Source organism: Bos indicus x Bos taurus, chromosome 16 (genome assembly GCF_003369695.1).
Source record: "Bos indicus x Bos taurus breed Angus x Brahman F1 hybrid chromosome 16, Bos_hybrid_MaternalHap_v2.0, whole genome shotgun sequence".
NCBI lineage: Eukaryota > Metazoa > Chordata > Mammalia > Artiodactyla > Bovidae > Bos > Bos indicus x Bos taurus.
The window spans coordinates 41,281,332-41,306,380 of NC_040091.1; the positions used below are offsets into that span (position 1 = coordinate 41,281,332).

The following is a 25,049-nucleotide window of genomic DNA, read 5'->3' on the forward strand; positions in this document are numbered from 1 at the left end:
GAGACGGCCGCTTCCCTCCTCCAGCTCCCTCTCGGTCTTTCCTGCCGGCCTTCTGGATCAGTCTCCCTGGTATGGTCTATCCCCCCACCTCCTTCCACCTGGCCTCTGTTGCTTCTCTTTCTCCCCACCACTCCACTTTCCCCAGACTCTCGGTCCTTTCACCTCTAAAATCCTACTTTAAAAGCGCAAATACCCAACACGCTCCGGGAGACCCGCCCCGCGCCACCCCCGCCCCGCCCATCGCCACCTTCAGGTTCACGGCTGGCAGCTCCATCGCGACCCAGCCGGACAGCACCTGCGCCACAACCGCGGGGGCTCCTGGTCTCCGAACTCGGGAAGCAAACTTGCCGGCCCCGCCCCGCCGACTGCCCTCTGCCCACGCTCCAACCCCAGCTGGGCTGGGGGGCCACGTGAGTAGGTCATGTGACGGCTGCCCGGTAGCTAGGAGACGGCGTCTTGCCGCTCGAGCCATCACCGCGCCACTGCCCAGGTAGTTACGGGGCCGGGGCGGGGGGCGGCTGGAGAATGTCCAGATTTGTGTCGCAAAGGGCGCAATATCTCGCCGAGTTAAAATCCCAGCATGTGGGCCGACGGGACCACCTGCAGCCAGGAGAACTTGGGGGAACCTCCAAGTACAACCTGCAGATGTGGTAACAGCTGGTGTCTCATCCCTGAGGGCACAGTCTGTCCTCCCTCCTTCCCCAGTGAAAGTAAAGACGGTTACCTATCTCATAGAATCCTTGTGAGGATGAATGAACTAATTCATGTTTGACGAAAAAATGAATCTGACACTTGCTTTAAAGGAAAGGAAGACTTATTCAAGACTGTTGGGATCCCCTTGGGTCCTTCCCTCTGAATGCTTATTCTTATTTCCAGGAGGGGAGAGACCATGTGGAAACCTGCAAAACTGTCTGGGTGGGTCCTAAGATCCTATCAAGACACAGACTCTCTCCAGATACAAAGAATGGAGTTTTCCAGGTGGATGTGGGGTCTTCTGCAGGGCCCTGGAGTCTGCTGGCCTATTTGAATGTCCCTTTTGGAGACACAGCTGTCCAGCCCCCTAAGCAGAACAGCACATCTGCCAGAGTAACAGAGAGCCGGTAAGCTTCAGAGAGAGACCGGACAGATACGCTACACTGGGCACGATTGTTGGGATTCAGAGCCCAGAGGACTAGCTGGACCAGAGAAAAGAGTTTGAGTCCTAACTTTGTCCACTTACTGGTTCTACTTGAGCAAGTCACTTTGCCTCTCTGTGCTTACAGTTTTCTGATCTGTAAAATGAGAGAAATAATAGTATCTTCCTTGAAGGATGATTATTTTGAATTTGTTAATAAGGATTTGTTAATATATAAAAATGTTTAGAACATTGCCTGGCAGACAGCACTCAATCAGGACTTGCTACTGTTTTGATATTCATTATTAGTTAATTATCATTAATTATTGTTACTGGCATAGTACCTAGAAGAGAGGAATTCCTCAATAACTAGTGGATATTATAACATTATTATTATATTGTTTCCTTCTAAGAGATATCTCCTATAAACCCTAGATCCTAGAGGTGTTTAATCCAAGCATGTAGGTATATAATAAAACTGATCACCTTGTAAGGAGAAAATGCAAAACAAACAATTCCTGGGATTTGAGCTGACATTTATTAAGTAGTTTTGTGGCAGACAATGTGAAAAGTGCTCATAATAAATATTCATAACAACCGCCATGGTGTGGGTGCCCTTCTTATCCTGATTTACCATAAGATCCCTGAGGTTAAGAGGAGTTAAGGGGCTTTCCCAAAGGCATATCCCTAGTTGGTGTGAAACTGGGCTGGGGACCAAAGAGGTCTGGTTTCAGGACTGTGACGTAGCCACTCAGCTCCACTGCCCACATCACAGGAAAATACAGCCTGGGCTGAGATTCAAAGATGGAGTGAGGCAAGGCGGGGAAGACAGATTGGAGCCAGATGAAGCACAAGGCTGGATCTGTGGAATGTCCCTGCAGTGACACTGCCTTCATCTGACCAGCTGGGGCCAGAGGCACTCTGGGCCAAGGTGGAGGTGGGGCAGACCCAGCAGGGGTGGGGAGGGAGCCCAAAGGGACAAAGGAAAGTGAAACTGTTCTCAAAGGAGCCACTCACCCTGACTATGGAAGGACAAGTGGACCTTCACAAAGCACAGGCTTTGGGCCATATTTTTTAGGGAGTACACTTCTGGAAGTCAAGTTTAAATTTTCATGTCCCTCACCAATTCTGTCTGTCTCAGCTGAGTCTTATCCTCAGTACCTTCAGGATGAAAAGTAAATAACATGGCACAGCAAGGTGGATGTACTTGACATTGTGTGTGTGTGTTGCTTGCTCAGTCATGTCTGACTCATTGCGACCTCATGGATTGTAGCCTCTGTCTATGGGATTCTCCAGGCAGGAACACTGGAGTGGGTTGCCATTCCCTTCTCCAGAGGATCTTCCTGACCCAGGGATCAAACTTGGGTCTCCCGCATTGCAGGCATTCTTTACCGTGTGAGTCATTAGGGAAGCCTGTACTTAACATTACTGGAACTGTACACTTAAAAATGGTTAGAACGGTAAACTTTCTTTCTTTTTACCACAATTGAAAACAAAACAAAACCCAAAAGACTGTCATGCAGAATAGATGCATTCGTTTATTCATTAAGGGAATAGTTATTGAATGCCTACTTGGATGACTATCTTAGAATGGAATGGCTGGACCACATGGCGTGTGTATACTTAAGCTGTTAAGAAATTGTCAAACTGTTTTCAAAGATGGTAGTAAGCATCCAGGTTTTTTTCCTTCATAGCACTTATCAGTACTTGAAGGTATTGACCTCTCCATTCATTTGTTGACATGTTTATTGTCTGTCCCCCCTCACCCTCCTCAATCTAGACTGCAAGCCCTGGGAGGATCTTGCCATCTCCACACTTGCCTGGCACATACTGTTCAGGGAATACACCAGCTGAACCAGTGTGTTGGCACCACTTCCATCATGGGCATGGAGGAAAACCTGCCACCCACTTGTCCTCAGAATAATCCAGATTCTGTTAGGAAGCCACTCAGTGCTGCTAGTTATACAAATGCCCAATGAAGCAGTCACAGCCATTTCTTCCCCATGGTCACTTGTGTTCTTTAAAGATATTATTTGGATCCCTGGCCTGCCTCCTAGCAGAGTGATCTTAAACCTCAGGGTGATGCATGCTTGACATAACTTCTGGCACTTTGTAGGTGCTCAATAAGCAAATCACTGCTATACTGCTATGAAAAAACCACAGCATATTCTGGCATCTCTCAGCAGCTCCTGGCCCCTGATACATGTCTGTTGAAGCATCAGGGAAAGGCCCCTTGGACTGGGAGATGCTTATACCTCTTTCCCACTAGCAAAGCCTTGGAGATGGACCTCAGTGTTTCAGCATGCTGTCGCCTCCCCAGCTTTTACTGTACGCCCCCCTTCACCCGTCCCCGCCCAGTGCTGCCAATCTATATCTGTGTGACCTTGGGTTAGTTGTTTAATCTCTTTGAATTTCTTTCTGCATCTCGAAAATGGAGAGAGCGATAAACAGGCCCCAGGTGATGGGAGGCACTGAATAAGGCTTTGAAATTATTTTTAACTGTCCTCTGGGCCACAGTGTACTGGACACTCAACAGTTCTGCTGTGATCCGACCACTTCCTTCCACAACTGCATGACATCAACAGAAAGAAACAAAACAGAGAAAGTAACCAAATATTGTCTGAAAGTCACAGGCACCTGTGAGAGAGCAGGCCCTCCCCAGGAAGCTCATTAGGGAGGGCCCAAAAGGCAGAGCTGTGGCCCCTGGGTGCCACCAGGATTCGTGCTGGATCCAGATTCGATCTGGAGACCTCTGCCCCAGTGCTGCTTCTCAGCTTGTGAGAAGTTGAGAAACACACCAGCTCTGTGTTTCTTGGCCTAAGGTCTGGCAGGCTAGGGGAAGGCCGAGGTGTTTCGCTGGTCATGAGGCAGGAGATAGATGGGCCCCCGGCTGAACAGTTTCTCCCCCGTGGACAGAGACTTCATAACAGTTTGTGCACGTGTGCTAAGTTGCTTCAGTCGTGTCCGACTCTCTGCAACCCTTGAACTGTAGCCCACCAGGCTCCTCTTTCCATAGGACTCTCCAGGCAAGATCCCTCTCCAGGGATCAAATCCATGTCTCCTGTGGCTCCTGACTTGCAGATGGATTCTTTACCTCTGAGCCACAGGGGACCCTGTTATAATAGCAGAAACTCCCTACAAGGAAGATAATGGAGGAAGCTGGGCCCTGCCAGATAAGAGATAAAAGACCACATCGTTCTCATACTCAAAGTTAAGGAGACCTCCCTAACTACACATGCGCAGAAAGGCTCCTTGGAGGTCAAAAAAGGAGGAGGCATCATCTCATAGTAAGTGATGTCTACCTACCTACTGTCATCTGCACTAAAATCCATCTTGGCTAAGCGATGGGCATGCACATGAGGGAGGACCCCGAACTAAACCAGCGCAGCCTCAGAACCAGGCAAAGGAAACCCAGAAGAAATGCCCCATAAAAGTGATTCAAACTATCACGAGGACACTCTCCCTCTGAACTCGCCCTTGTGTATATCCACACTTACTGTACTCCGTTTTTCCTCCTAACAAATACTTTGTTTCACTATTTTCTGTCTTTGTGGGAATTCTTTTCTGCAAAGCCGAAGGGTCAGGGCCTTGTCACTGACCACTGGTCTTGTTGTTCAATCCAACTCTTTGCCACCCCTGGACTGAGCATACCTATCCTTCACTATCTCCTAGAGTTTGCTCAGATTATGTCCATTGAGTTGATGATGCCATCCAACCATCTTATCCTCTCTTGCCCCCTTCTCCTCCTGCCCTCAATCTTTCCCAGCACCAGGATCTTTTTTAGTGGTTAGGATTTGGTGCTCTCACTGCTGAGACCTGACCTCAATCTCTGGCCAGGAACCAAAGTCCCGCTTCAAGCTGCTGCAGGCTGAGGCCACTCCAGATCAGTCAGGGTTGTTCTTTGTATCTGAGGATGTGATCTCTTTCTTTCTGAGCAAAGACAGTGGGAGACGGGCAGGAGAAGTGATGAAACTTGAATAGAGAACCCTGTAGGGTTGGAGTCAGTATGGCTTTCTTGAGCTCCCAGATCCTTTGGCCTGGTTTCTGGTTGATACCAAGTTTCTGAAAGTATCAAAGGTCATTGTGACTTGTCAATAAGATCATTTGTGTTCATGGCATCACTCACTCAGAGCCAGGCAAGGGATGGTTCCTGGGGAAGCACATGCCCCAGGGGTTGGGGGGGCATGTTAGGGTGGGTGACTCTCCTCTTTTCTTCCTGGGTTTTCTAAAGGAGCCTGGACATTGCCAGGAGGTGTGAGAGCCTCCTCTCCAGGGAGGCATCTGTTTGTATCACTAGTTATAAGAAAGGGAGCCTGGTTCTTTTTTTTTTTTAATTAAATTAGTTCATATATACATAGATGAACATTTTTCATTAATAGAGACAATTTAACAATTTTATTCCTATATATATACACATACATATATATATATAAAGGTAGGTGCAAATGCGAGGAGTTTTATTATAATAATGCCTTTCGTTTTGGGAGACTTATTCTGAAACAATTATCCCAATGGCACAGAATTGAGACTTAGGGCAGCATCCATCACTAACTTTTATAGGCCCCAGTCAGTCTCCTTGAATACTCCTTCTTGAGCCCTAAAATGCAGCCAATAATTTCTAATGTTCCAGTTGCTTTGCCAGCTCCTCGGGGCCCTAAGAAAATCACTGCTGGGTGGGCCCCATCCTGGGACAGCCTCACTGAACTCTTAGCAATATTTCCCCATGCCTCCAGACACCCGAGTGCTCAAGTCAGCTATCAGAGAACTCATCACAACGCCCTGTGGACCCCATGGTGAGTGTGGAGAAGGCAGAAAGGAAACTGCCTGTGCCCTGAGGTGTCCCAGTGGTCATGTGAGATGTCAGCCAGAAAGAAAGCAATGTGACTGGCCGTCGCCCAATACAAGTCCAGCCCCTCAGCTGCACTCTAACTCTCAGTCTCATGGCATTTTCTTCATTCCCCTCATCTATTCTCCAGCAATCCTCTTTATTTTTATTGAAGTATAGTTGATTTACAACATTGTATTAATTTCTGCTGAACAGCAAAGTGATTCAATTGTATGTATATATATAATATATGTGCACTTCCCCATTGGCTCTGTTGTAAAGAATCTGCCCACCAATGCAGGAGACATAAGTTTGATCCCTGAGTCAGGAAGATCCCTTGGAGAAGGAAATGGCAACCCACTCCAATATTCTTGCCTAGAGAATCCCATGGACAGAAGAGCATGGTTGCCTACATGGCCACACGGTCCATGTGGTTGCAAAAGAGACAGACATGATTTAGCAACTAAATACCAACAATATGTATCTATACATTCTTTATCATATTCTTTTCCATTATGGTTTATTACAGGATATTGAAAAAAGTTCCCTGTGCTATACAGTAGGACCTTGCTATTTATCCATTGTATGTGTGTGTGTGTGTGTGTGTGTGTGTGTGTATAGTGATTTGCATCTGCTAATCCCAGAGACTGAAGGCAAAAGGAGAAAGGCAGCAGAGGATGAGATGGTTAGATAGCATCACTGACTCAATGGACATGAATCTGAGCAAACTCTGGGAGATGGTGAAGGACAGGGAAGCTGGGCATGCTACAGTCCACGGGGTTGCAAAGAGTTGGACGCAACTTAGCAACTGAACAACTGTGAGATCACATGTGCTCACACACACACACACACACACACATGGATGCATACACCTGGTGACATAAAGAGGATTGCTGGATTGGGAGTTTGAGATTGTTATTGTTGTTGTCCATCTCTTTTGTGACCTCATGGACTGTAGCCCACCAGGCTCTTCTGTCCATGGAATTCTCCAGGCAAGAATACTGGAGTGGGTTGCCATTTCCTTCTCCAAGGGATCTTCCTGACCCAGGGATCGAACCTATGTCTCCCGCACTGGCAGGCGGATTGATCTCACAGGCTCCTTTCTAAACATGCTGACTGCCTCTTGCCTCCACCGCCTGTCCCAGTTCTGTCCTGAGTTCAGGCTGCTGCCTCCTTTTCTCTGTGTGGCCTCCCATCTCTCCACGTGAATGGGGTTGGAGTCCAAGGAGGCATGTGAGAGCTCTGGCTGCTCCTCAGTGATCGCTCAGAAACACAAACAAGGTCGGTTATGCTGCTGAGCCCTGCGGCGCCCTGGATGCCTATCTGAGGTGGGGTTTATCTTGGTGTTTACTTTCACTCACTGCTGCCTGCTCACCGACTCTCAGTCTCCGCTGCAGGCTCCACGAGGTCTCAGCTCACATGCTGGGGGTCACTAAGGAGCTGGCAGAGAGATAAGAGAAGAATGAAGAAGCAGTGGTGGGACTGGAAAGCCCGTGGGAGGAATCTCAACCCCTTTTCTCTCTGAGGAGCCCTCCAGGAGGCAGCCTGAAGGTGAGTGGGTGACCTTTGGCTCAGGCAGCCTGGGGCTGGGACCTGAGGGCAGAGCTCTTGTCCCACTCCCCACCCCCGCTGGCCCCGACAGTAGCTTTAATGGCCCCGGGTGAGCTCAGAGTCCTGTGATCTGCCAAGTGGATGGGCCTGAGGGTGAGGATTGGTGACTGACTCCTAGTAGGTGCTCAGTGAACTTGTGGCCTTTGAGAGGAACATGAGGCTGGTGGACACAATCAGGTTTTATTTTAATTTTTCGTAGCACTGCACAGCATGTGGGATCTTAGTTCCCTGACCAGGGACCAAACTCACACCCTCTGCATTGGAAGCATAGAATCTTTCTTTTTTTTTCCTTTGATTGGAGGATAACTGCTTTACAAAATGCTTTTGTGTTGGTTTCTGCTGTACAACTCGAATCAGCCATAAATATATATATATATATCTCCTCCCTCCTGAGCCTGCCTCCCACCCACCCCCATCCCACCCTTCTTGGTGGTCACATAGCACCAGACTGGGCTCCCTGTGCTGTATAGCAGGGGAGTGTGGAGTCTTAATGACTAGAATGCCAGGGAATTATTACCCACAGTTAGGTTTTAGACTCAAGACACTTGGGTAGTGTCCCTAGCTCTGCCACTAAGTAACTACATCGGTTTGGACAAGTGGCCTTTGTTTCTTAGTGCCTTAGTTCTCCTGCTCTGCAGAATGGGCTCTAACAACTTGCAGCTACACCAGAGGGTATGTGCCTCGTGCAGTGGAGTCAGCTCAGTAAACAGAGCTCAGGGTAGCGTTCAGATGAATGCGTTTCTTCGCTAACCCTGGATTTCACCATGTGCGGGGAGCTGACGCAAGGTCAAGGGTGGGAACACAGTGGGACATTTTGGGACCACAATGTGCAGAATTGACTACCCAGCCCCCGCACTGACCAAGCACCAGTGTGGAAGGAGCCCAGTTGTCCTGAGGCTGGCCTCCCAGCACAAACAGGTGGGTTTCAGGATACAGCACTGGGGGTGGGGGTGCGATGAAAGGAAGGGGCACCCCTGTTAGCCACTTGCCTACATGGTCCACTGACAGCACCCTTGCACCCTATCTACCCCAAGTGGAATTTCAGGTCCAGACACTCCTCTGGGCACACCAAAGCACCCATGCCCACATACATAACAGGTGGTAACCGCTGCTGCTGCCACCTGATGGCAAACGGAGCAAGGAGGCCCAGAGCTTCACGACACATCATAGACAATTCTACCACACACCCAAGTGTTGTGATCTGGATCTGGAGTGCGGGAGCCCAGCTCCAGGAGCTCCCCCCGCCTCTGCCCCTGTGATTATATTTTTGTATTAACTTGGCCAGGCTGTTGTACCCAAAGATTTAATCACACACTGCTCCAGGTGCTGCTGTGAAGGCATTTTGCAGATATGGTCAACATCAACAAGCAGCTGACTTCATATAAAGGAGATGACCTGCAGGAATGTGGGTGCGCCTCACCTGATCAGGTGAAGGCCTTGAGAGCAAAAACTGAGGTCTTGGGGAACAAGAAACATGGCCTCAAGCCTGTAACACTGAGCCCAGCCTGAGTTTCCCACCTGCTGGCTGGCCCAGCAAATTTCAGACTTGATGACTCCTACAATAGTGTAGACCAATTCCTTAAATCTCTTTATATAAATACGCATATAAAGAAGAAGTAAACACATAGACACTTAAAGATACATAAATACAAATGCTCAGTTGGTTCTGTTTCTCTGGAGAACCCTGAGACACTGCCAATCCAGCCACCTGATCCGCTGAGGGCTGCATGCATGCTGCCAGCACAGAGCATCGAAGTCCCCATGGCCTCAGGTTCAACTGGTATTGACCCTTCACTTCAGACTGCTCAGACCCTCCTTAGCAGAAATGGGTTTGAGTTGACATTCCACAACAAAGGGAGATTTTAGAAGCCCAGCATGCCTTTCTATAACCATTGACCCCGGGGTCAGCAGTAACAACTAGAGCCTGGCAAACTACAGACCAAGGGCAGATCCAGCCTGCTGCCCTTTGGTGTCAATAAAGTTTTATTGGAACACAACCATGTTCATGCATTTGTGCTCATTTCTGTGTTGTCTCTGTAGCCTTTTGCACTACAATGGCTGAGTTGAGCAGTTGCTTATATGAAGGGGGACCTCCTGGGCTTGATTCCTGGGATCCACCCTCAGTGGGAGGTTTGCTAGCTACCTGGGGCCTTAGCAGGGAAGAACGTGAGTTCTCAGGAAGGTTTGGTGCAGTAGTTCTCAGGACTGGGGGTGGGGTGAGGGGTTACTTATCAACATGCAGATTCCCAAGCCCACCCCTAGAGATTGAGTCAGGGGCCTGGGTAGGCTCAGAACTGTGGGTCTGCCCCTCATAGGATCCTGACACTGGCACCCCAGGCCTGTGTTATAGAAACCCTGGGTTAGGGGGCTTTCCCTGTCCAGGCTGCAGGAGCCAGTCCCTCAGTGGTGCCTGGGCAGGGAAAGCCCAGGACCCTAGGCCTTTAGGAGCTTCCCACATCTGTGGTTACTCTGGCTCCCAGGGGGGTCTGGACCCTCCCTTGGCTTTAGGACACAGAGCCACTGAGAGCCATAACATAGCCTTGCTGTGATCGGCTGGGCTTGGAGGGGGTCTGGTCTGCACAGCTGGGTGGTGCTGGCTGGAGCTGCCACTGAGATAACAGATGTCCTTCCTGGTGCTAAGACAGTCCACCCTCAGCCAGTTCACGCCCTTTCCCAAGACGGCATCTGAGCCTGCCCAGGCCTGGTCTTAGGTGGCGGTGCTTTGTTTTCCTCATTCTGCCCAAGCGGGTACCTGCTTTTCTCAGCACTCTCTGCCTGCAATGTGCCTGCCAGCCTTGTATATGGCCAGCCTTGTAATCTCTTTGGGACCTTAGCTGCCCCAACCCTAAAGTGGGAGAAGATAAAGATATGAAATGTCCCCCCGACAATGGTCTGGTTAAAGGACCAGGATGCAGTCCAGGTGAGGGCTGAGACCCTACCTGCCTGTGTACGCTTTGTTGTTGTGTAGTCGCTAAGTCATGTCAGACTCTTTGCGACCCCATGGACTGCAGCACGCCAGGCCTCCCTGTCCCTCACTGTCTCCCGGAGTTCTCCCAAGTTCATGTCCATTGAATAGGTGATGCTTTCCAACCATCTCATCCTCTGCCACTCTCTTCTGCTTAGCTCAGAGCAAATGCTTAATCCACGGTGCAGAGTGAATGAATAAGTAGCTGGAGAAATACCAGGCTGAGTTCCCCCGAAACACCCTGACAGTGTTCCCTGTCTGCAAGACAGACCATCTGGAGGGGCAGAGAGAGACAACAGGGAAGCTTATTAACCATCATCTCTTTATTTACAGCTCAAGAGAGTGCATGCAACACGCCATCATGGGACTCGAGGATGTAGCACCTCCCCGTTTCCCTGTTGCCCCCATACTTTATAAACAGGAACCACAGTCCCCCAGGGAAGTGCCCAAAAGCCAGAAAACCCAACGACTGAGGCCCCAGGCTCAGATGCTCCCCTTCATTTCCTCTAAAAATAAAGGCCAGTTCCAGCCCAGGAGGCAGGGCCTTGGAGCCTGCAAGTTGGTCACTCTGGTTGTTAACCAGGCAAAGTGGATCTCAGATTGGTCACCCTCACACCCATATGCAAATGCCTCCGAATCATCCAAATGTCCCTGGCCGTCTGACCATCCTGTCTCCCCCTCTGCATCTACTGTGTCTCTGAACCTTTACTGTGCACTAGGACAGCCTGGAGAACTTGTGAAAACCCACCCCTAGAGATACTGATTCAGCAGGTAGGTCCCAGTGGGGCCGGGATCCCGCATCTCTGCCAAGTTCCCAGGTCTTTCCCCCACAAGACTGTGGAACGGACATTGACAGTGGGAATTGTGACAGGGAAGACCTTTTGTATCCTATTACAAATTAATCACTACAGGGACATTGCCTATAAACTTAAATTACACATAATGGCCCATTACTGGGAACCCTGCTTCCCAGATAATGAGCATTAAGCTAAAATATCTTTGTTTAGCACACAAGGAACATCCTGATCAGGTCCACCTGTGAATGATTGACTGCAGGGAGGAAGAGATGAAGGCTGATGGGAACCAGAAAGTGTTTGAGTTTCTCCTTTAAATATAAAAGAAGCCTGAATTCTAATTCAGGCAAGATGGGGTTGGCTGGCTTTCTGAATAAAGTCGCTATTCCTTGTCCCAACAATAACAAAAAAAAGACGGAGGGACCAGAAAGCCTTTTGCATCTAGAAGAGGCTGCTTATCCTCCACCAGACCACCATCCTGATTTAGGATTCAGTAAATATACTCCCTGTGATGGAAGCCCCTGGTTCTTCAGATTGGCAAGTCCTACCATGCCCTCCCCAGCACATGCCCTCCCATCTCCCACAGGAGTGAAGATCATCATGAAGGTCATGGTGTCCCTGTCAACTGCATGCAAGCCCCAGTGAGGAGCCTAAATAGTTGGCCTCTCCTGCTGTCTCTCCCAGCACCCATTTTTTCTTGCTGTTCTGTTGTTTTATAAACATGTTCCTTGCAGGTTACATACATGTCTCTCCAGCTGCAAAGCGGATCCCTTCCAGGAAGCTGACGCCCGTCATCTTGACATCAGATCATATTGGATGTGTTGAATATGGCTTGAAGAGGCAGACCCTGATGCTGGAAAAGATTAAAGGCAGGAGGAGAAGGGGACAAGATGGATGGCATCACCAACTCAACGGACATGAATCTGAGCAAACTCCAGGAGATGGTGAAGGACAGGGAAGCCTGGTGTGCTGTAGTCCATGGGGTGCCAAAGAGTCAGACACGATTGACTGACTTAGCAACAAAGGCTCCACCTGTAGCTTCTAGGTGGTGGAAGGGGTCTTGGCTTCAGGACATAATGTATGGCTCGGTGACTCCTCAAGGGGCAGGTGAAGCTGTCACATTCCCATGTGGCATGGTTCTCGTGTCCTCTGACCCTTCGCCCATCTCTGGCAGGCTCAGGAGCCACTCTTGGCATCACCAGACAAGTCACGGAAAGGCAGCCCCGTGGGAACAGTGAGTATCTCTGGGGAATGGCTGGAAAGCTCCCTCAGGAGGAATGCAGGGGGCACAGGTGACCATCCCAGTAGCTATTGGTTTCCACGTGGCCTCCTGTTCAGCTCTTCCCAGCCTCAGGGTGAGGAGGGGGATATATTTAGAAACTCCTGATCCTGTTGTTGCACAGCCACTGACATCCACAGCTCTGCCTTAGTGGACAGAAACTGTACATGTTGCTTCGGGCTGAGTCCAGAACAGTTTTCCAAACCTCTTTGACCACAGAACCCCATCCCCTCTTTCCTAAGGGAGCATCTCACAGTGTTCCAGGGAACATGCTTTGAGGAAAGATCCTGAATGGTGACTTTGAACTGATTTCTGAGTACATGATGGATCACTGCCAAAAAACAGAACAGCTGCTAAAATCATCCTAGAAAATAAATTAACTGAGGGCTTTTTATGTGCCAGGCACTGTAGCAAGCATGTTGCTAGGATTTTGTATTTACATCTCACTACACCCCTATGAAGGAAGAATGATTAGCCCCATTTTACAGATAAAGAAATCCAGGCACAGAGACCTTAATGAAGTCTCCCAGGGTCACCAAAGTAGTGAGTGGTGGAGCAAGCCATTTGTCAGCAGCTACACTCCCATAGGAGGATGAGGGCAGGGGTCCCAGACCCAGGCTCGGGTGACACGTTAGAGCCACCCGGATGCCTTGCAAAAGTACAATGCCCAGACACAACCCAGAGCGATTAAACCAGAATCTTCGCAGGTGGGCTCAGGCACCTTTGAAAGTTCCCCAAACTGTCCTAATGTGCAGCCAAGGCTGAGACCAGCAGATTAAAGCAGAGATTGGCAAACCATGGCCTGGGGTCCAAGTACAACCCACTGCATGTTTCTGTGTAGTCTGCAAGTTAAGAGGTTTTCACATTTTAAAATGAAAATCAAAAGAATAACCATCTGTGACAAGTGATATTATCTGAAATTCTAGGTTCATAAATAGCTTCATTGGAACACAGCCTATAATATTAATATTTATCTGGCCCTTTATGATAAGTTTGTTGAACCCTGGATTCAAGGATATTGGCTTATGCACCAGCAAAAGAAATTTAAGGCAGACCTAAGGAAGAACTTCTGGCAGAGAGGTTTGTTAAACACAGAGAGGGCCTTGGGACCCCTAACTCTGGAGTTAAGAGAATTCCACTTACTTTGCCTTTGCAAATGCAAAATGGAAGTAGCTAGGGCAAAGCCATAGGCCCTGAATTTCTAGCCATGGAGCTCCCTTGGTAGGCACTGATAGCTCCACTGAGCCTTCCAGCTTTGTCCTAATTTTCTGTGTTTCCATCATTGATGGCCAGGGCCACCCTTACCACTGCCCACCACACACCTCCCCACCACCACCAGACAAAAGCAATTGTGGGTTCTCTGCCTGCAGCCACCCCTGCTAGGGTTCTATCATGACCTCAAATCGGCCACCCCATATGAGGCACACAGCACTGGCCTTGTCTGGTCTCAAACAGACAAGACTGCAGGTGGATTCAATTTTCAAACAGCCGGCTTTGATCTCTTGCGGTCCTCCCCTCCCTAAGATTCCCATGCCTCTGAACTTGAATAAGGAGAAAAGAGCCGGTGTATTTGGTTTCTTCTAGATCTGTTTGCCTTCCTCGGTGCCATACCCCTGACCCCAACTGATTTTCCCAATGGAGTAAACAGCCTTGGCATCCTGTGGGTGTGGTCCTTCCGGCTGCGGTCCAGGCCAGCGAGGCACCTGGAGAGGGAAGGTTTGCAACCTTGTTTGCCTTGGACCTGAGGGTTGATCAGGAGTGAGATGCCAGGTGGAGGGATTTAAGTGACTCTCCTGAGGTGGCCACTATAGAGTCACATCAGCTCAGAAAGGTGTTTAGGTGGGCATCATGGGTCTGGTCTGTGATGGATGCAGTTAGATGTCCCCAACTCCTCAGTAGACTGTTGAAGAAGTGTAGACCTATAGACCTGGGATGGTCTCTGGGGGACCTAGAACCACTAAGACGTATACAAAGTGGGTGCCAACTGGCAATGTGTGTTTTTGAGTCCATGCTTGCATTAGATTCTCAAAGGTCATGAACTCCAAAAGCCAAAGAACTCCTGGGGTGGCAGCTTTCAGGCCCCTCCAAAGTACACATCCCAGGATGGGGTGAGCAGGGCCATAGACATAAGGAACAGCTTTACCGTTTCCCTTAAACACTTCCGGTCTCAGAACACCAGTTCGCCAATCTGCCCAAATCCTGCCTTGTAAGCAAGCAGGTGCTTAATGCACATTTTCTTTTTTCTTTTTCTTTTAAACGATACACTTTTGTCCAGAGAAGGAAGAGAATTGTCTGTTATTCCAGCCTTCACCACAGCAAAAGGAACCACCAGGGAACACGTGTCTCTCACCAAAAGCCGTGGAGAACTTGGAATGAGTCCTTGGTTGTGGAAGAGCAAGGATGTGAACCTTGGAGCTGGGCAGACCCAGGTTCAGATGCCGGCTCCACTCCTGACTCCCTGGGACCTGGTGCTTTCAGTGGGGTCCCCGGTCACCAGGAGCATCAGCAATCCCTGAACCTTGTTAGAAATGCAGAATCGACTGAATTGGAATCTGCATTTTAACCAGATCCGTGGGGATTCCTACACAAGGTGAAGGTTTGAAGAGCATTGACCTGGGACCCTGGACAAGATCATTTAAGCCTGCCTCAGTTTCCTCACTTGTAAAATGGTGATTATGCCTACTTTAAAAGGTCATGTGATAAACGAGATAACGTCTGGCCCGCGTTTAGCACAGTGCCTGGTACATAGGAGGTGCTTCGGTATTCATCTCCCGCCTTTTGGTTCCCCAGTCTCTCCAGAAGTTTCCATTCTTTTCCAGCTCAAAAGCCTCTTCCTTTGGAAACTTGAAACCGTTGCAGTGCTGCTGTCGGACGATAGAGGGCACTCTCGACATTGCCAACGAGGAGAATACGGACACCGGGATGCGCAGGCAGTGTGGGTCTCCCGTCCGCCCTGGGGAGGGTGCAGGTGTGCTGCTGCTCGGCTCCTGGGGAGAGGCAGTTCGTCCAGTGCTCGGGACGGAGCGTCCTGGATCTGAGCCTGCAGCCTCAGTCAGCTGGTCCCGCATTTGATCTGCCACCGCTAGTTATAAACAAACTGCCCGGCTTCTCCAGACTTCCGGAGCTCAGTCCCCAGGCCCGTGCGGAGGCGCCGCGCGCGGGCAGCTAGACGTTGATGAAAGACCCCTGGTCGCCGTTGGCCGTTTCGGGCTCCACGCAGCGCCCCTTTCTCCGGGTGACCCTGCGGTTCCGGTGGAATTTGGCGTAGCAGCGCAGCCCTGAGTGAAGAGAAGCAAGGGGGGTCAGACGTGAGACCAGCCAGTTCCCCGCCCCCGCCCGGCCTCGCACCGTTTCACTATCACTGCCTTCCTTTTTTCTGCCCTACAACCAATCCATCTCCCGCACAGCAGCCTGAATGGGTTTAAAAAAGAGAATCACAGACGGAGAAGAGTGAACAGATGGAGCACAGGAGATATTTAGGACCAGGAAACTATTTTGTGCGATACTATCTATAATGCTGGGTACATGTCTAGTCTTTGTCAAAACCCAAGGAATGTGCAACACAAAGAGTGTACACTAATGTAATTGTGGACTTAAGAATGTACCACTATTGGCTCACCAATCTTAGAAAGTGCACCACACTAATGTGAGATAACAGGGGAAACTGCTGGGGGAGGCATATGAGACTGCTGTATTTTCTGTCTAATCTTCCTGTAAACCTAAAACGACTTTAAAAATAGTCTATTAAAATTATTTTTAAAAGGAATGCAGGGCTTCCCTGGTAGTGCAATGGTAAAGATTCTGTGTTCCCAATGCAGGGAGCTTGGGTTTGATCCCTGGTCAGGGAACTAAGATCCCACATGCCATGCAGCACAGCAAATAATAATAATAATAAATAAAAGAGATTCAGATTCTGCCCTTCCCTATAAAACCTCCCGTGGCTCCCACTGCACTCCAAAGGAGATCTAAACTGCTTCCCCTGGCTTGCAGGACTCTCTGGGACCTGCCCTGCCCCCAGTCTGCTCTCTTTACCTCCCACTCCTCCTCACTCTAACTCCAGCCACACCTAGTCTTAGCACTTTTCCTCATACACCCCACCATTTCCAGCCTCAGGGCCTTTGCTGTTCTCACAGCCAGAAATCCCTTCCTGAAGCTCTTGGCATAGCTGCTCCTTCACAGTCCCTTCTCAAAGGGACCCTCCCTGACCACCTTAATTAGAGTAGGCGTGGCCCTCTTGGCTCACCAGTGGGAGGGGTTCCTGCTGGGGCTAACTCATGGCCCATGATAGACATCCCCTGGCATACATGGGTAGGCAGGTTTTTCATTTCAGGCCACATCCTCACGGGACTTCCCTGGTGGTCCAGTGGTTAAGAATTCACCTTGCAGTTCAAGGGATGTGGGTTTGATCCCTGATTGGGGAACTAAGATTCCACATGCCATGGAGCAACTAAGCTCTCGACACAACTACTGAGTCTAAGAGCCACAATTAGACAGTCCATATGCCGCAATGAAGATCATGTGTGCTGCAACTAAGACATCAATGCAGCCAAAAAAAAAAAAAAAAAAAAGGCCATATCCTCCTGATTCGGGGTAGGGGGTTAGGGAAGGAGAGGTCAGTGTGGTCAGAGCAATCTCTACATTTCCGGTTAGGAGTGGCCACAGGGAGAGGGGCCATCACCAGTTTAAGATCTGCTTATGTCACTGTCAAGAGAATACAGAAATTGCTGTGAAGTTTGTGCTTAGGGGTCTAGAACCAACACATGGATCACTGAACCTTCAGATCTGTGGCCACACGAGTGACACTTGGGAGGGGCAGGGGATCATGAATAGGAGTGGATGGTAGCCATAGAAGCCCTTCTGGAACCCTCCAGGCTGGCCTAGACTGCTGGACTTCAGCTCTGGGACATGAATCCAACATTTCAGAATTTCTCAGAAGTACCTCAGGACTCTTGGTCCTCATGAGGGTTCCTGGCATCACTTGGATCCCTCTGCTGTAGCATCTGGGCGACAATCTCTTCCAGAACCATCTTTAAGGAGCTGTCATTTCCACTCAATTTCTTTTTTTTTTTTTTTTCCCAGAGTCTGAGTCTCCAGGGAGGAAATGAGAGTTTTGGCGGGACTGACCAGGATGGGAGGGACCAGAGAAATGAGCAGATGGGGCTTTGACTGCACAGTTATCTTTTGAAGGCCTGAAACGCTGCCCCCTCCTAACTGAGGCCCAGGGGAGGAAGGAAGCATGGTTTCCCTGGCAGAGGGCTGCCCACTGAGCATCCAGCAGGGCACCAGCTGGGCATGTGCAGCAGTAGGGCCGCATCCTGCTCACCTGGGCAGGCTGGACCTGGAGGTCCTGGTGCTAATTCCAGGCTCCCTGGACTGGAGTGCCTTCCAGCCTGCTATGCACTTCAGTCTCCTCCTTCGACAAATGAGCCCCCACCTTGCACACAGGCAACAGAAGGCGGCTTTTCAGCATCTCCACCCCTGCCGGCCTCCATCCCCTCACCTCCTAGCTCGTCCCTGCATCTCCAGTCCTGCCCTGCACAGTCCTGCAGCCAGAGTGAGATGATATACTCAAAAGTCAGACCAGGTCATTCCCTTTCTTAAAACCTGCTGAGAGACTTCCCTGATGGTCCAGAGGTTAAGAATCCGCCTTGCAATACAGGAGACATGGGTTCGATCCCTGGTGGGCAAACAAGGATCCCACCTGTGGCGGAGCAACTAAGACCCGACGCAGCCAAATAATAAATACTAAAAAAAAGAAAAAAAAAAAAAAGCTGCCGACATCTTCCCATGACAATGTAAATGAAGTCCTGATCCTACCCCCCAGCTTCTCCCATCTCCTCTTGTGCCACTGTGTGGCTGCTGTGTGCCAGGCGCACTCGAACATGCCAGCCTTGCTCCTGTCTGAGGTCCTTGCCTTTGCCCTGCTGCTTGTCTGGGACTCTCCCTTCCCACCCCACTTCTCATCTTCAGGTGGCTAGTTCTGCTGTCCGCTCCTGTCCATCCTTTCTAAAATAATTCCCAGGCCAGCCTGAATTACTGTCTTTACAGTTCTACTCCTTTTTACAGACATCTAAATATTTGCTTGTGTGTGTGTGTGTGTTAGTCGCTCAGTTGTGTCTGATTCTTTGAGACTGTAGAGTACAGTCCCATGGACTGTAGGCTGACACGCTCCTCTGTCCAAAGAATTTTCTAGGCAAGTATACTGGAGGGGGTTGCCATTTCCTTTTCTCCAGGGGATCTTCCCAAGCCAGGCATTGAACCAGGGTCTCCTGCATTGCAGGTGTATGCTTTACCATCTGAGCTACTAGGGAAGCCCAGTTATTTGCTAACTGTCACTCATCTCATTAGAATGGAATCCATGGGTGGAGAACTTGTTGGTTCTCTTCACCCCTGAATCCCCAATGTCTTGATCAGAACTTGGTGCATAGTAGGCACTCCGGAAATATGTCTTGACCAACTGGACAAATGAATAATTGGACTGAAGCAGCTTTATTGCTTTCACAGGAGATAACTTTTGAGGCTAATGTGAGCAAAAATAGGGCGTGTACCTCAGGACGGTTCACAAAGGGACAAAGGTCAAACCCCTCACCCCCAGAGAAGTGAACCTTGGAGGTGGGATGACATCCAGTAATTATTGTGCATTTTCGGTATTTTGGTTTTAAAAGAATACTTATCTCTTAGATGTATATATGGAAATATTCACAGGTAAAATACCTAAATTCTTAGGAGTTGCTTCAAAATCCTATTGCCCCCCCAAAAAAAATCCTATTGCAGTGGGGGAACTGGAGGGGGTGGGGACAGCACAGATTGGCCACGAGTGAGAATTACTGAAACTAGATGATAGGAAATGGGAGTTCTTTATACTATTCCGATGACTTTAATAATGTATTTGAAAATTTTCAGAATACACAATTTAAAACATTTCCCCCACTTTTCTAGCTACATAGGTTTGTGCAAGTGACTTAACCTTTCTGTGCCTCAGTTTACTTTTGTGTGAAATGGGGAGAATGATAGCTCCCTTCTGAGATGGTTGTGAGGATTGAGGAGCTAACAGGTAGAGTGCTTAGCACAGAGCTGGGTTCATCGAGGCACACCGGGGCAGAAGGGCACACACTGTTCCAGGTGGGGGCTCAGAGGAGGTAAAGAGGGAGCCAGCTGGATAAGAGCCTCCTTCCTTGGGAAAGTGCTGGGAAATTCACTCCCCACCCCTTGTTATCACACTTGGAATGTCTCCCCTGGAATAGAATTCTGGTGTGAAAGCACCAGCCTTCTCAGGTTTGATCTTCTTTTAAAAGATACGCTTCTCTCTCCTCCCTTCTCCCATCTCCAGATCATGGGAGATCATACCAGCTTGTATTTCAGGAAGTGAGAAAAGCAAATCTGAGCAGCGATGCCAGCAATGGAGACTAAATGAATTCACAGATTGGGAAAGCACCGAGCAAAGCTGTTCCTGCTGGTGTCTTCAGTTCCCCAGGGATTCTTTCACCTCCTTCTCTGCCCACCCCTGCCTCGAGGAGAATGGGAGGTGGTAAGGTTCTCGGTGCCGAGGGAGCCCCCGGCATCTGGCCTCACCTTCCACGCACATGCAGTCGTCAAAGCATTTGTTGTTCAGGCCTCGGTTGTGGGGCGTGCAGAGATGCTCCCGGAGGTCGCAGCAGGTCCCTGCCCACATGGCAAGCACACGCGGTCAGCCGTGCCGAGCAGACCCCCCCTGCCGCCCCATACACGCTCCCGCTGGACAGGAGATCCATCATCTCCATGGCGGGGCTGCCCCTGGCTGGGTGGACCATATGGTGCACAAGCCTCCCAGCCGGAACCACCAACGGATGTCCTGGCTGAGGTCCCCAGAGGGCGGGCGGCTGAGACCCTAGACGCCCCAGATGGGCAATTGATTGATCATGGGAGGAGGAAAGGCACTGTTGATTCCCCACTGGGTGGAAAGGCTAGGGGGCCGCCAGGTGTGGAGTCAGTGTGGAGCTGGGAGGGGCTGCAGGGATCATGGACGCCAACGTCCTCTTTTGACAGATGGGGAAACAGAAGCCCCTGAGACACAGCCCCAGGCATGACCTCGCCCACCACAGAGCCAGCTCTCAGAGCCGCTGTCCAGTTGGCCCAAACTTGAGCCTTTTCTTCCTGCTCTGGGTGGAAAAACCATTTGGAAGGGAAACAGCTTGTCAGGGAGCTGGTGGTCTGGCTTACACAATGCCAAATGGTTTGGTTGCTGTTTTGTAGAATATTCTGGTTACTGAGTTAACAGGAGCCAAGGTGTGCCACTCGAGTCTCTGCCCTTGCAATCCACTGGCCAAGAGAGCAGTTAGCCACCAGCCCCCGCTGTTAACACCTGCAGGAGCCTCCTGGGCTGATGATGTCACACTGGGCCTGAGCAGAACATCCCAGGCAGTGACTGGCTGCCAGGGCCTGGCTATTTCTGCACAGTGGGGGCCTCTTCTAACAGGGAGTCTTTGTTCTGGAGCTGCCCATTGGGCTGGCTGAGATTGTATCAGACTCCTGTCCATTCCTCCTTCCTCCCGCTTTCATTGTTCACAGGCCTTATCCCCCACCATCCCCAGAAACCTCCTGGCCTTCTAACTCCATCTCGGTTTCGGCTTCCCAGAAGTCCTGAGTGACCCAGTTGAGGGCTAGCGGTTTAGACCATCCATCCAAACCCCAGGTCCCTGTTCTCAGACTGTCTTGATGGGCTTAGCTGCTGAACAGGTCAGGATGTTATCAAAGCACCCACAGGAGCCCAGCAGTGTCACAACAGGATGAGGACAGAATGAAGCCCGACAAGACGTTAGGGAGAAGTCGGGAGAAGGGTCATCCTGAATTGAAGCAGTGTGGGGCAGTGGTTAGAACCAGCAGACTCAGGTTTGAGCCACTTCCGAGTTCTGTGATCACAGCTGAAACACTTGGCCTCTCTGAGCCTCAATTTCCTTGCCTGAAAATTGGGAATGACAGGGTCCCTCTCTGTCTGGGTTGCTGTGAGGATGAAATAGAATAAAGTATGGCAGCAACTCTCATCAAAGTGGTTGTTATTATTTACTACCCCTAAAGGATCCTTCTCATGTGTCTGGGAAGACCCACCCACTCCCACCCCCCACAACAGTTCCCCCAGTGCCCTGTCTACTGCCTGGAACACGATGCTGGTTCGGTACCTGGCAGGCAGTCCTGGTGATGGTCACAGGGCTCCCCTTTAGCCGGCGATGTTTCGTTCCCATCACTGGAGAGTTTGCCGCGGTGTTTCTCTGGGGAAAACAGGACCTGTGGTTAGAGGCTGAGGCTCATCAGAGCAGAGATTAAGCACTGGATGCCAGGGTCAGAGTGCTCACACCACCACTTCCACAGTGTGGCTTGGGTAAGACATGAAGCTTCTCTGCCTTAGTTTTATCTTCTCTAAAATGGGATCGGGGACTTCCCTGGCAGTCCACTGGTTAAGACTCTGTGCTCCTAATGCAAGGGGCACGGGTTCTATCCCTGGTTGAGGAACTAGGATCCCATATGCCACATGGAGTGGACAAAAAAAAGGGGGGACTTCCCTGGTGGTTCTCTGGTAGCTCAGATGGTAAAGAATCTGCCTACAATGAAGGAGGCCTGGGTTCGATACCTAGATCAGGAAGATCCCCTGGAAAAGAGAATGGCAACAAACTCCAGTATTCTTGCCTAGAGAATTCCTTGGACGGAGGAGTCTGGAGGGTCATGGGGTCCCAAAGAGTCAGACATGACTAAGCTACTAACACACACTCCCTCGTGGTTCAGTGGTAAAGAATCCACCTACCAAAGTAGGAGACATGGATTCAATCCCCTGGTGAGGAAGATCCCACATGCCTCGGAGCAACTAAACTGGTGTGCTACAACTCCTGAGCCTGTGCTCTAGAGCCTGGGGAGCCACATCTACTGGAGCCCACCTGCCCTAGAGCCGGTGCTCCCCAACAAGAGAAGCCACCGCAGTGAGCAGTCCCTGCCCCTCAACTCAACTAGAGAGTAGCCCCCGCTCTCTGCAACTAGAGAAGAGCCCAGCAGCAGCAAAGACTCAGCCAAAATAAATAAATACAAACAAAAATTTTAAATACTTTTTAAAAAGGCAGAGGGGATCAACAGCAGAACAGACCTGTTTTGTTTTGTTTTGTTTTTTCTTCAGGTTAAAGGAGTAGCTACTTGGAATCCGTCTGGTGTGTGATGAGCACTTGAGAGCAACATGTCTATTTCAGGTATCTGTTCCCTTATAGGCTCCATGCCCCTCTCCCCAACTTGGACATCTGTAGGTCAGGCTGGGGTAACCAGGCCCCTATCCCACGGCATGGTGGGGGAGGGGAGGAGCCCAGCAGGGGCATAGAGGGGTGGGCAGACGTACCTTTCTTCCTTGTGGATGGCCAGACCTCAGGCTTTAAGTCTTCATAGTCAGTCCAGTCGAACAAAGCCATGTCCAGTGTGGGCATCACCTCCCCGTCAGGCCTGGGGTGAGCCTGCAGAGGAGGGTGGAGAAGAGGGAGCCTGAAGATCCCAAAAGGTGGAAGAAGAAATGTGGGGTCCCAGGATCAGAGGGCAAAGGAGGGGCTCCTCCTAGGCCAGCTCATGGCGTGTTGGACAGCCTGCAATCTCAGCCTGGGGAATTCGAGATGGCCTCCAGGACTTGGGCTCCAGCAGCTACCTGGGCAGTGTCTTCCCAGAGCAGCCACCCCCAGGCAGGACAGCACCTATAGGCAGCTGCTGCAGTCCCCAGGCTCTCTGCGGGCTGGGGCTGGGGAGGCAGCCATGTCCGCTGGGGAGGAAGCCCAGCTGCTGGCTCCCCTGTCCCTTCTCTCCCCTACAGATGCCCTCAGTTCTCCATGGCATGGCACTGTTGAGGCCATGCCCATAGCTCAGTTCCACTCTAGACCCCCTCGGCCCCACCCTTCGTGGTTTCGGGGCTGGATCTGTGCACAGTAGAACATGGGCAATAATGGCTCAGCGGTAAAGACTTCGCCTGTCATGAGAGCCACAGGAGACCTGGGTTCGATCCCTGGGTCAGGAAGATCCCCTGGAGGAGGGCATGGCAACCCACTCCAGTATTCTTGCCTGGAGAACACCATGGACAGAGGAGCCTGGCAGGCTACAGCCCATAGGGTCACAAAAAGTGGGACATGATTGAAGTGATTGAGCATGTAAGCATGCCATAGGGCTGGATTCTCAACAGATGGGCTTCAGGGAGCCCTTCAATGGCATGGATAACAGTGGATTTGCTGGAAATGGTTTATCAGGATCTCAAGGGAGTGCAAGACCCAAAAAGAGAATAAGGAAGATCTCCTGCTAAAAAAGTTTTACTTCTTCTACATATATTATTTTATTGGTTATGTTTAATGATTTTATTTTGAAAAAATGTTCAAAGCCACAGAAGAGGTGCAATGACACACTTTGTGTTAATTGCAAGAATAAATACCCTTTGTCTAGACTCACCAAGGGGTTTTCCCTGGTGGCTCACTTGGTAAAGAATTCACCTGCAATGCAAGAGACCTAGGTTCCATCCCTGGGTTGAGATGATCCCTTGGAGAAATAAATGGCAACCCACTCCAGTAGTCTTGCCTGGAAGATCCCATGGATGGAGGACCCTGGTGGACTATAGTCCGTGGGGTTGCAAAGAGTTGGATACGACTTTGCGACTAAACTACCATAGACTCACCAATGGTTGGTGTGTTTGCCACATTTGCTTGCTTGCTCCCTCTCTTTTTAAAGGTCTGAAGCAGATGCGTCAAAGTGTTAACTAAAGCTTGTTAATTCTGGATTGTGGGGACATGGTTTTAGACATTGTTATTCTCTGACCTTTGTGGGATGTACAAAATTCTTCCCCCAAAGCCTGACTTTTCTAGGTTCAGAGACCAGTGGGCTGAGCTGGCACTTGATTCCTTGGCATTCCATAGAATGAGCCCCTGGACCACTGCCTGGACAGTGGCAGCACTCCCTGGACAGTGGGCCAGCTGGCCATAGCTGGGCTAGATGGGCATCAGGAGAACCGGCTTCCACCAGCCTCATGAGCCTGGACCAACTCCCTCCTGCCCCTGTGCCTCAGTCTCCCTAAAGGTACTAGGAAGGGTTTGCATGAGGTCATCCCAAGGACCCTCCCAGCCCCTTACCTGGGGCCACAGGGATGTGACCGGCAGGATCAGGGACTCTTCAGTGGCAGGTGCCTCAAAGGTGGTGAGGTAGAGTATGGTGGGGGCCAGGCTGGTGGAGGATTCCTCCATCAAAGCATCTGGGGACTGGTCTTCTGAGAGCTCCGCCTTCTTCATCAGGGAGCTGGGGCCTCTGACCAAGGCTCGGCCTGAGACAAGGAGCAGGGAACACAGCGACTTTATCTGCTCATCACCCCTTATCAGCCCACAGCAGGACCCGCATTTTTTGCTGCTAGTTAGGGGGCAGCAGGAACCATAGGACAAGTTATTGGCTCAACCAGCATCCCCGTTGCCCACCCTCCTGGGGAGGGGGCT

The 25,049-nt window shown here is 50.3% G+C and overlaps 2 protein-coding genes and 1 long non-coding RNA gene across 6 annotated transcripts in view; 1 reads left to right on the forward strand and 2 right to left on the reverse strand.

The window, feature by feature from the left end:
- Positions 1–368, reverse strand: part of AGTRAP (angiotensin II receptor associated protein) — a 19,015-nt gene extending 18,647 nt beyond the window's left edge. The window contains exon 1 of one of the 2 annotated variants that reach the window (XM_027564909.1): positions 248–368. In XM_027564909.1, coding sequence (XP_027420710.1) covers positions 248–274 — 27 coding nt within the window. In that variant the 5' untranslated portion in view covers positions 275–368. The remainder of the gene's footprint in view (positions 1–247) is intronic. The other variant, XM_027564908.1, reaches the window with a different exon arrangement.
- Positions 358–12,126, forward strand: LOC113906574. 3 transcript variants are annotated; one of them, XR_003514927.1, is made up of 4 exons: positions 358–490; positions 877–1,100; positions 7,337–7,490; positions 12,044–12,126. It is a non-coding gene; the product is annotated as an uncharacterized LOC113906574 (long non-coding RNA). The 3 variants fall into 3 exon arrangements; XR_003514925.1 differs by having other exon boundaries at positions 358–1,100; XR_003514926.1 differs by lacking the exon at positions 877–1,100.
- The window catches only part of DRAXIN (dorsal inhibitory axon guidance protein), a 32,279-nt gene continuing 18,050 nt past the window's right edge, over positions 10,821–25,049 (reverse strand). Inside the window, exons 3-7 of the mRNA XM_027564903.1 lie at positions 24,696–24,883; positions 22,940–23,051; positions 21,744–21,833; positions 20,161–20,250; positions 10,821–15,866 (exon numbers count right to left, since the gene is read on the reverse strand). Coding sequence (XP_027420704.1) covers positions 15,754–15,866; positions 20,161–20,250; positions 21,744–21,833; positions 22,940–23,051; positions 24,696–24,883 — 593 coding nt within the window. The 3' untranslated portion in view covers positions 10,821–15,753. The remainder of the gene's footprint in view (positions 15,867–20,160; positions 20,251–21,743; positions 21,834–22,939; positions 23,052–24,695; positions 24,884–25,049) is intronic.